This window comes from Hibiscus syriacus, unplaced genomic scaffold, assembly GCF_006381635.1.
Source record: "Hibiscus syriacus cultivar Baekdansim isolate YM2019G1 unplaced genomic scaffold, ASM638163v2 tig00005924_pilon, whole genome shotgun sequence".
Lineage (NCBI taxonomy): Eukaryota > Viridiplantae > Streptophyta > Magnoliopsida > Malvales > Malvaceae > Hibiscus > Hibiscus syriacus.
Window position 1 is genome coordinate 23,691 of NW_024062070.1, and position 11,433 is coordinate 35,123.

At 33.8% G+C, this 11,433-nt stretch overlaps 1 protein-coding gene and 1 pseudogene across 1 annotated transcript; both read left to right on the forward strand.

Moving 5' to 3' along the window:
• The first annotated feature begins 779 nt into the window (after window positions 1–779).
• LOC120200010 lies at window positions 780–1,938 on the forward strand (annotated as a pseudogene).
• A 6,194-nt stretch (window positions 1,939–8,132) lies between these two features.
• On the forward strand, window positions 8,133–10,753 carry LOC120200015 (squalene monooxygenase SE1-like). Its single transcript, XM_039200964.1, has 8 exons — window positions 8,133–8,270; window positions 8,396–8,507; window positions 8,614–8,788; window positions 8,875–9,043; window positions 9,124–9,342; window positions 9,965–10,243; window positions 10,334–10,612; window positions 10,709–10,753. The coding sequence occupies exons 1-8, from the start codon at window positions 8,148–8,150 to the stop codon at window positions 10,751–10,753; spliced, it is 1,401 nt and encodes a 466-aa protein (XP_039056895.1). The 5' UTR covers window positions 8,133–8,147.
• Window positions 10,754–11,433: the final 680 nt, after the last annotated feature.

Genomic DNA, 11,433 nt, shown 5'->3' on the forward strand with positions numbered 1-11,433 from the left:
ATGTATGTGATGGTTTTTCATCCAATGTTTGGAAGTACACATTAAAGATTTAATTTTCTACTAATGGGATTAATCTAAGTGATAAGTAGTTTGATATTGATTAGAGGTAAATTCTCAAGTTCAAGTCTTTATGTATGTAGAAAATCATCGTTGGAAGATTTATCCACCAAAACCAAATATACGACGCGGATCAATCCAGATTAGTAGGTCGAAAATCGGGAGGGCAAAGAAAGATTCAACTCTCTGTCAAAGCTGTTGTGAATGTAGATGTGAGAAATAAGCATGGATGAACTACTTGTCCTTTAGATATGGCACTATTATCTTGTTAGAAAATTAACTATCTCATCATTGAATAAAACAAAATAATTAGAAGAACTGAAGTTTAAATAACAATAAAGAAAGAAGCATGATAATTAGTGATCACCCACTACATCCCATGCTGATTTAAAGAAAGAAGCATAATAATCATCTGGACCAGGCTTTGTCATTCTCCTGCTCAAATATGGCAGCCTTGATTTCATCATTTGTATTCATTTATAGTTATGTTTACGATAAATTTTTAATATTTATTTATAAATTCTCCATTGTTTTCTATTTTACTTATTGATGAGTTGGTTTGTTGTTGTTCATTCACTCATGTATGGAACTTATGCAGCGATAGTTCATCAAACACATTCAGCCATGGTTCACCATTACGTGGTCGGAGTTGCAGGTGCTATAGCTTCTCTTTTGGGGTTTTATGCAACATTATAATGTTACTATGTTGATAGAGTTAGGCCATGACATTGAATGTTGGCACTGCAGAATGTGTTGATGAGATCGATGCTCAGCGAGTTCTCGGTTATGTTCTCTACATGGACGGAAGGATGCCACCATATCTTTTCCTCTGGAAAGGTTTCATTCCAATGTCGTCGGAAGAAGCTTCCATAACGGTCGTTTCATTCAAAGGTTGCGGGAGAAGGCTGAGTCTCTTCACAAGTAAATTCGATCTATTGATTTCGTTCATCTGAAATTTCGCAAAACTATACTTTTCTAGTCTCAAATCCATGTCTTGATGATATGATCATGTAATGTGAGTCTAGAACAAGGGACAGTGAGTCAGTGACATCTCTGCTTGAAGAAAATGGGATTGTCAAAGGAGTGCACTACTAAGATAAGAGTGGCCAAGTGCTGACGGCTTATGCTCCTCTCACTATCATCTGTGACGGCGGTTTCTCGAATTTGGGACGCTCTCTCTGCAATCCTAAGGTGAAAATTATTAGGGAATCTTGTTGAATTATATGCTTTGAGAAAACGTAAAGATGTCGATTGGTTTTTGCAGATTGATGTCCCCTCTTATAGTGTTGGTTTGGTTCTTACAACATGCGCCAAGCTTTAACCGGAGGTGGAGTGACAGTTGCACTATCTGATGTTGTTTTACTAAGGGATCTTCTAAGACCTATCCGATCCATTCACCATCTGCAAATATCTCGAGTCCTTTTATACTCTGAGGAAGGTACTGTAATCCCATGTTTGATGTACATTTCGAAAGTGAACGACATCAAGAAAAAGGGTATAATTTTGAACTTTAACTGCGTTTGCAGTCGATGTCATCCACAATAAACGCATTGGCCAATCTCCTGCACAAGGTGCTGCTGAGTGCCTCGTCTGATCCTGCAATGGAGGATATCCAGCACGCATGTTTTGATTATCTGAGACTTGGAGGCGTATTCGCATACGGACTATCGGCTCTGCACTCCGGTTTACGCCCTCGTCCATTAAGCTTGGCATTCCATTTCTTGACCATTGCAATCTATACTGTTGGTGTTGGCCTAATGTTACTTCCATTTTCCTTCTCCCAAACGCTTGTGGAATGGAGCTAAACTCCTGAGGGTCAGTATCTTTACCAAACAATTCTTCTGCAACAAGAACATGATATTAATACATGAATTACCATGATCTTTTCTGGTTTTCTTTGACGTTGCCAATCCAAGTTTTTCAACCATAAGAGTGCTGGCTACGTTTGTGCAACTTCCTCCATCGATGATCATTGTGCAAACCTTGTCCTTGACATGGCATCTTGTATGGAAAATATTGTTTCTTTGAATATCCTCTTGGGATGTTTGTGATTGTAGGCACCTTTTCGAAACAAGCATCTCACCATGATCTTCATTTTCTTCAGTTTCTTCTTCTTGCATTGTTTCAGGTTCTTCATCAAAAATAGGCTCATCATAATCTGATACAATATCTCCATTGTCAAGCAACATCATGGCATTTCAGTTGGGACATTGACTAGCAACATGCCCTTTTCCAAAACACTTGAAACATTTGATATCTCTTGATCTCTTGAAAGTGCTGGTTTGCTTTTCTTTACCCTTGATAGATTCGCCCATTTGTATAATTTTGGGTACCTCTGTACGATCATTTGATTGGACTGGAGTTTGTTTCCAGAAGGTAATAGGCTCTTGCTTCCATTTGGTGGTCGAATTTGGACTGCTCCGATTGTAGGTTTTCCTCTTAAGTTGTCATTCAATTTTCATGGCTACATGCACCATCTCTTCAATCTCTATATAATGCTGAAGTTCAACAAGGTTAGCAATATCAAGATTTAGGCCAGATAAGAACCTTGCCATTATTGCTTCTCTATCTTCATCCACATTGGCTCGGATCATGGCTATCTCCATTTCTTTGAAATAATCTTCAATGCTCTTGCTTCCTTGTTTCAAGTTTTGTAGTTTATGATAAAGATCTCGGTGATAGTGAGTAGGCACGAACCTTTTCCTCATAATGGCTTTCATTTCTTCCCATGTAGTGATGGGGTGTTCACCATCTCTTAAACAAATGAGTGAAGAATTACCTGTAATTCATTATCAATTTCGACGTCGAAGCTGACATCTTAACTGAGAGGATAATTCTTTTATTATTAGTTTGGTCTATCATAATATGTACTATAATTTTAATTTTATTTCTTTAATATCTTAATAAACGATGTTTTATTGATTTTTTTAACTATTAAAAATTATAAAATAATTCTTTAATTATAAAATGTTGTATACTAAATTCCCGAAAATATTATTTTTCAGTCCAATGTAGATTTGATCATAGTTCTCTTTACTACTGAATTTATTTCTGTTTTAAGCGTACAACTTTATTTTTTGTGGTTTCACGTCCATCAATAAATGAAAATTTGTTATTTCGATAGTAACCAGTAACCACTAAACCAATAGATAAAACGAGAAATTAATATTTTTTTGTGGCTTTGACGCCCATTGATAAATGAATAATTATTGTTTCGATCGAGCTACTTTCGATACTAATCACTGAATTGATACAACAACATATGTCAGAATTGATACATGATTATATTGTTAGAGAACAATGTATTGGATTGACCCAGTATGAGCATATGTCTTGGATTATTATGTGACGGTCACAACATTGCTCATTGCGATGGCTATATGTATGATCCTCATACTTGAGATCATTACTATCTCAACATATGTTGTTGTATGTTTTGATACAGTTAAATATGCTTAATTTGTAACTGATTGCACTATAAAGATTGTTATTGAATATCTTGGTATATGTATTGGAGTGTGTATGATTAAGATAGGATTTGTCCTTCCTACATAATAGGAAATATATCACAAACCACTTGATATCACAATTATTCGTTAATTATAGTCTACTCTAGATATCAAGAAACAATAGATAGGCTATACAAGTGTGACTATTCCAAGACTTGTGACTATTCTAGATATAAAGGACAAAATGATGTAATACATAAAAGAGATAATCACGAAGATAATATGTTGAATCACAATTTCTTGTAACTTAGATGACAATGATATATTGCTAGATGTCACTCATTGTTTGTAATATTAGAATTGTTCTAATAATTACTACCAATGTTACAAGAAACTACAAGGTCACACCCTAGGTTTGAAATTAGCAAAGATGTATATTTGTTGTACGTTACTGAAATATATATCTAGAGTTAATATATGTATATCTGATATACATATGATTTTAATTATCCTGAATATAGTAAGTAAACATTAAAAGAATATAATTCTGATTACAACTCTTTTAATTGATATTTAATTTGGAATAATTAAATAAGAGTTTAAATAAACATTAAAGAGCGTAATTCGGATTATAAGTCTTTAATGGATATTTAATTTGAATTAATTAAATAAGAGTTTAATTAATTCGAAATAACAAAACGCTAATATGTTAGGGTAACTCAGGTATTTAAAGATAAGTGAGGTCTAGCAGCCGTACTTAATCTTCAGCTGTTTTCTCAAAACTGCTTTTGGGAAAAGTTAAATGTTGCTCTCAATCGAGTGAACTGAGTAGAGGCTGAGACACTTTTCGTGGAGACTAGGATTCGAAACATTCGTGATCATCAATAGTCGATGTTGTCTTTGCTGATTTACAAGGAACCCAATGTAAGTAATCACATCCCTTCCTCTAGGTTTTTGGATTTAACGTACTTGGATCGCTGGTGAGACCATCGCGTTTTATTTCTATTGCGCCATGGGTGCACCGACGGTCCCAACAGTTACCTATGAGGATATTAGTTTTGATGGTTTTGAAGTCCAACAATAAACCAATATTTTTAATTTTGATCAAGTCATTTTCGATGCTGATAATTCAATCAATAGATCAAAAGTAATAATCAAATTTGTAACCACAAATTTGATTATCCAAATCGATTTTGCTAATTTGATATAGACCCAAAATGATAACTCAAATTTGATCCAAAATCCAAGTAGAAATCGATCTAAACCGAAACCAACTCAAATTTTAATTGGACTGATACAAATTTGAACCAAAAATAACATGAAGCAAAAGTAATTTGAACCGAAAGTAACTTGAATAAAAAGTAATCTAAATCGAAAGTAACCTGAACAAAAAGTAACCTGACACATGTCAATATCTAATTGGGAGATTAAATTTATTTAGTTGAACTAAATTTGAACTAAATTGATAGAATGTATAAATATTGAGGACCAAATGTGTAATTATACCAATTTTTTAATAGTCGTGTCACCTCCTACGCTAAATGATAACGATAGAGGACTTGATTGTCACACATAAATAGTTAAATAGTCTAATTGATAAAATTTCAAAATAGATTATCAAAGCAAAAAGAGATAATAATTAAGAGTTCATACAAATGGTTTACCAAAAAGATTAATATGTTTTAAAAAATAATAAAATATATATTACTCAATTATTAATAAGTTATAAATGAATCATCATTATTTTTAAACATAAACGGATCACTGAATTAATTTTATATTACAATTGACTGATTAAACAAAAAAATCATATAATCGAGGATTATTTGTGTCTTTTATCCTTTTTTTTATAACTATTATATTTAAATATTGAGTAAATTACAAATTTCATCACTGAATTTTCTTCGCAGTCTTAGTTTAGTCACTAACATATAACTAGATATTTTTCATTTAAAAATTATGAAATTTCCCCAAAACTTTATTCATTTTTATAATAAACCCCTAGTTTTGAATTTTCTTTGATTTCTTGATGATAAAGCATTTTCTTCTAAATAATAATAGGGAGGTGAAGAAGGAGGAAGTGATTTGTATGTATTGATTCTACGCTAATCAAAATGGTGAATTTTATTAATCAAAGTAGTTTAAAGTTTCATGAGTTTTGGGTTGAGTTTTATGAGTGTCATAGTGACTTAGGTGAAATCTAAACTGATAGAATGGTAAGAGGCAATGAGACGAGTTCGTTTATATCTTAGGAGGAAGAAGATAAAACAAAAAAAAAAGGAAAAAATGACATGGATGTCATATAGATTCTATGTCAACAAGAAGTAATTCACATCAACACAAGTGGTCATGTCATCCTTTCATTTATGATTTAACATCCGAGTGACCAAAACAAGAATAAACTAAAATTTTAATGAGTAAATTGAAAACTTTTAATCTTTAATGATTAAAATAAAAGTGAAAAAAATTAAGGGATGTAATTTATAATTTACCCATAAACTTTTTAATAAACATTAAATTTTCATGAATGATCATAAGATACTATGATCATCGACAGGAAAAGGTAGAACTGTAAATGAACTGAACGGACATGAATAAGTGTATGTTTATGTTCGTTCGTTTAACTTTAATCGAACAAATAAATGAACATGAACAACTAAATAAAGAAATATTATTGTTCGTGTTCAATCATTGAGGAATGTAACTTGTTCGTTTTCATTCATGTTCATTCATTAAAACATTAAACGAACGTAACGAACATAAACGAACAAACATAAAGTTAATTGAGTTTACATTTGAGAAGAGTTTTTCTTTCCAAATAATTTTAGGTTTTATAATTTCTTTCCAGAGCTAACCTGTGTCAAACTTTAATTATTGTTAATATTACAGTTGTATATATACATCTTTCCCAAAATTTGGTGAACAATTCCGAATCGGTTAAATTGTTGTTTTCATTATCGCCGCACCATTAACCAGAACATCGAGTTGGTAAGCGACATCTTCTAACGTAATTGTTGTTTCACCACTTGAAAAATGAAAAATATACGTCTCTAGGCTCCAACGTTCAGTGAGAGTCGTAATCAATGCCATGTTCACCTTAACACCACGCAAAAATGTCACTGGATTCATCCTAGATTGTTGCAAATATATAATAATCCACTGATGCAGATCTCTAAGACTCATTCCTCATTGACAAACGCTCCGTTCTTTTTCAGACAGAGCTTGAGCGAAGAAATATGGATATCATCGAGGCGTAACATTTCATCGTGGGTAGACATTTTTTAGAAATTTTCAAAATATTCAAAAAAAAAATTCTTAACAAAACACAATAAAAAAATCTTAATCCCAAACCTCTATTTATACCCTCAAACCCAACAGCCATAAACTACTAATTTTTTTAAAAATCCCAACAAACGGTCACTTTAAGGTGACGAGTTCTAGGATGAGAGTTGCAATCTACCCATTACAATTGCTTGTTGTGCAATGGCTACAAACGGCTACTTTTTTTTGAAATTCAAAACTTACTTTAAATTATTTAGTGAATATAAAAAATTAAATAAATTTCAAGTGGACTTATCACCTTGACGTGATAACTCCCAATAAAAATATTAAAATATTAGCTCACATGAGACTTGTATATCTAGGACTAATAAAAGAGTATTTTCAAGCGAATTCGTCACTTTAATGTGACGAGTTTACCATTTACTATAGAAATATTGTAGATTACAATTAAATATGTGTTAACTTATTGGGCCAAATAATTTACGAGACATTTGCTCAAGCAGAATTGAAGATAAAAAGTAGGGTAAATAACACGTCACTCTATTTTATTAGCAAGTTTACGGTTAGATCATTGTATTTCAAAACATTATAACTGAATCATGTAATTAGTCAATTAGGTTATTGTATCGTTAAAACTCAAACTGACACAAACATTTTGTTTACATCTTGATCACTCAATTATTAGTAAGTTTACGTTTTAGTCACTCAACTTAGATAATCAATTATTAGTAAATTTAGATATATTATATAAATATCTGATTGTCAACGTCACAATTTTATTTTCAAGGAAGAAGAATCTCGTCGAAGAAAACCTATCTTTAACCGTATTCGGATAAATCAAAGCCCAGACATTGAAAGAAGGAAAAGATAACCATATGTAGGGTCGCCATAGACTTATCATTCCCGATTTAAATAAAATCAAACTTTATTTTGTCTCTTCTCTTCCTTTCCTTTTGATGTAACTGTGTCTAGTTTCAATTGCGTGGGGTGGAGATAAATTTATCATTCGTAGTAAACCTAGATCAATACTATGTGTATTTTATCCTTTTTATAAATATCACGACCTAGATCAGTACTATGATTATCAGCAGAAAAAGGTGGCAGCCTTGACGGTGAGTGAAATGCCAAGTGGTGGAAAAAGATAAGCCACACGTGGATCAAATACAATCCCAGTGGACACCGATAGAAGCCATGAGCGAAGACAAAAATTTTATATAAATCACTCCTTTTGAACAAGCAAAGCCGTGAAGGAAACAAGAAACTATCTGCATGGAGTACATAGTTGGACTTGCAGGTGCCATAGCTTACAGTTCTTTAATGAGATTTAGAGGACCGAGCAAGGTGAAAAGATCGGCTTCCATGGAGCTTCCAAATGAAAACTCTGCAAACAAAACTGGAAACTGTGAGGCTCATGGGACGACGGATATTATCATAGTCGGCGCTGGTGTTGCCGGTGCTGCTCTTGCCTACTCTCTTGGAAAGGTTCAAATATATATGTTATGATGCATAGTTTCCATAGATTCGAAGTAGAAATTTGTTAATAGCTATTTGTTCGGCAGATTGCAATAGTTGTGTATGTCTTGAGTGTTTGAGGTTGTGGGTTGCAGGATGGACGTCGAGTGCGAGTGATCGAGAGGGACTTAAAAGCACCCGAGAGAATCGCCGGCGAAGCTCTGTTGCCAGGGGGCTACCTCAAGTTAATTGAGTTAGGCCTTGAAGGTAAATATTCATTCGAGTGGAGTAAAATTTTTTGAATTTTTCGAGTTGATGAATCTATTTTAAGATTCAAATTTTATTTTTTATTTGAAAATTTTCTGTAATGTAGATTGTGTTGATGAGATTGATGCTGTACGAGTTCTGGGATGTGTTTTATACAACGATGGAAAAGAAGCCCCCCTATCTTTTCCTCTGGAGAAGTATGAGTCCCATGTTGCAGGAAGAAACTTTCACAATGGTCGTTTCGTTCAAAGGTTGCGGAACAAAGCTGCATCTCTTCACAAGTACTTCATCTTCTTCAACTCAATCTTTCTTCAATTTCGGCATACAATATCACGACATTTATTTGGATGTGAATATTCGAATGCAGTGTGAGTCTAGAGCAAGGGGCGGTAACATCACTGATTGAAGAGAACGGGACCGTTAAAGGAGTGCACTACAAAGACAAGAGAGGCCAACTGCTGACGGCTTATGCTCCCCTCACCGTCATCTGCGACGGTTGTTTCTCGAATTTGAGACGCTCTCTCTGCAACCCCAAGGTGAAGAATGCCTAGGAAGTCTTGTAAAATTGTATGGTTTTAAGAAAAGGTATATGTAAAGGTGTTGATTGTTTGTGCAGGTTGATATTCCTTCTCATTTTGCCGGTTTAGTCCTGACGAACTGTAAGCTACCGGATGAAAATTATGGAGCTATTATATTAGCAGAACCTTCACCAATCCTGTTTTATCCCATTAGCAGCACTGAAATTCGATGCTTGGTTGATATACCCAGTCAGCATGTACCTTCTGTTTCCGATGGTGGAATGGCCCATTACTTGAAAACTAGGGTGGCTCCCAAGGTTTTTGGATCCATCTTATTTCATTTGTGTTGATAGTATTATTTAGTTTATGAAAATTATAGGGTGCTTAATTTTATTTATTTTTTTATTTAGATGGAGAGTTATAATCAATGATTATTCGTAGATTGTCTGATGTCCAATTCCTCTGATTTTATGAGAAATATAGAGGAAAACTTATTATATTAATCTCGAGAATTTATCTCTTTAAAATGATTTTGTAGTTTAAGTCTCGAGAGAACATCTTTGTACCTAAAGTCTCAAGAGTCTTATATCTCTCGAGAAGTCAACAACTTTTTAATATCATATTTGATAGACCTAGGTAAACTACTACAAATAACAATCATAATTTTATGTCTGACATCAACATTAGAAGTAACTATTAAACCTCTCGATTAAAATTGCGAGAAATCTATAACCCATCCTCTTTACTTCTTCCTCTCACTTTAGATGAAAACAGTAACTATATATCAGCTAATGTTTAGCCACCAACTATAATTTATTATCTAAATTATAAAAAAAATGAACCATCCGTCATAACCCAAATATTACTGTCCACATATTTGTTATATTTTAGGGAATTTTGCTCAATCTATGGAGTAACACTATGATTCATTGATTTCAGGCTCTTCCTGAAATGTACACTGCCTTGATTTCTGCAATAGAGAAGGAGGATAACATAAGAATAATGCCGAACAAAATCATGGCTGCTGATCCACGCCCGACTCCCGGTGCGTTTTTGATAGGCGATGCGGTCAATTCCAGGCACGCTATAACGGGAGGGGGAATGACGGTTGCACTCTCTGATGTTGTTCTACTGAGTGATCTCATAAGACCCTTGCATAATCTATCCGATGCATCCGCGGTCTGCAAATATCTTGAGTCTTTTTACACTCTAAGGAAGGTGAACTACATTACGTATTCCACATACATTTTGAAAACGAATGTCAATCAAGAGTAAGACGACATAATTTCTCACTTTAACCAAATGCAGCCGATGTCATCGACGATAAACACACTGGCAAACGTCTTACAGATCGTGTTCAGTGCCCCATCTAGTCCTGTAATGGAGGACCTACAACAGACATGTTTCGGGTACTTGAGACTCGGAGGTATATTTTCGACCGGACCATCGGCTATATTATCCGGTCTATGCCCTCGTCCATTAAGCTTGGCGTTTCATTTCTCTGCCATGTCAGTTTACGGTGTCGGCCGATTGTTGCTTCCGTTTCCTTCTCCGAAACGATTGTGGAACGGGGCTAGACTCCTTTGGGTCGGTATCTGTACCAAACAGTTCTTATGCAACCCGAACATGATGTAAATATGCAGATTATTACCATTAACTTGTTCTATATTTGTTGCTTTTCAGGTTGCATCAAGTATTATTCTGCCATTTATATGTTCGAAGGAGTGAGACAAATGTCTTCCCTCTTACTGTGCCTGCATATTATAGAACTCCACCTGGAAGCAGGAGCATAAAAAGTCTGGGAAGGAAGATCGATTAGCAACATGTGCTGTGTACGACTCGGTGTTCGATATTTGGAAAATAATTCATATCTGTTATTAGATAGCTTATAGTGTAGAGCTTATTGCGTGGAATTAATGCATATATTTTCTTATTTGTTCGAGTTGTTGCTATGGTTTTAGAGTTTGGTTGCTTTAGTTCGAGTTTTAAGAAGATATATAGTGGATTGTGTTCAATGGAACATGCTATCTAACTTGATGTATATCTGATAAGCAATATACAGATGGTGAATATTTAATGGGTAGGATAATCATCTGTCTAGCTTTCTTAAGTTTAAAGTTAATTTTTTGTTATTTACAAAAACACACATTAACATGTACATTTTGAGACTTCTAATACACTTATATGATTTATTATAGATAAAATTACTGTTAACAGATTATAACTTTGATAACAATTTAAGTATTATTAAAATCCTATATCTGACATTAGCATGAAAGTTATTATAAAATCTTTCGGTCTTTCACCTATGTTTCTCTTCTCTCTTCCCCTCCATAGAAATATAAGATTTGGTATAATCATTAGCTGCAATTCATTGTTGAAATTAAAAATATGTAACACGAACATGA

Bases quoted from the DNA above. Each gene is read 5' to 3' on its own strand.
- LOC120200015 (XM_039200964.1), top strand. From the start codon at position 8,148: ATGGAGCTTCCAAATGAAAACTCTGCAAACAAAACTGGAAACTGTGAG. The intron at 8,789-8,874 runs GTACTTCATCTT...ATTCGAATGCAG, and splicing joins AAAGCTGCATCTCTTCACAA to TGTGAGTCTAGAGCAAGGGG. The intron at 9,343-9,964 runs GTTTTTGGATCC...CATTGATTTCAG, and splicing joins AAACTAGGGTGGCTCCCAAG to GCTCTTCCTGAAATGTACAC.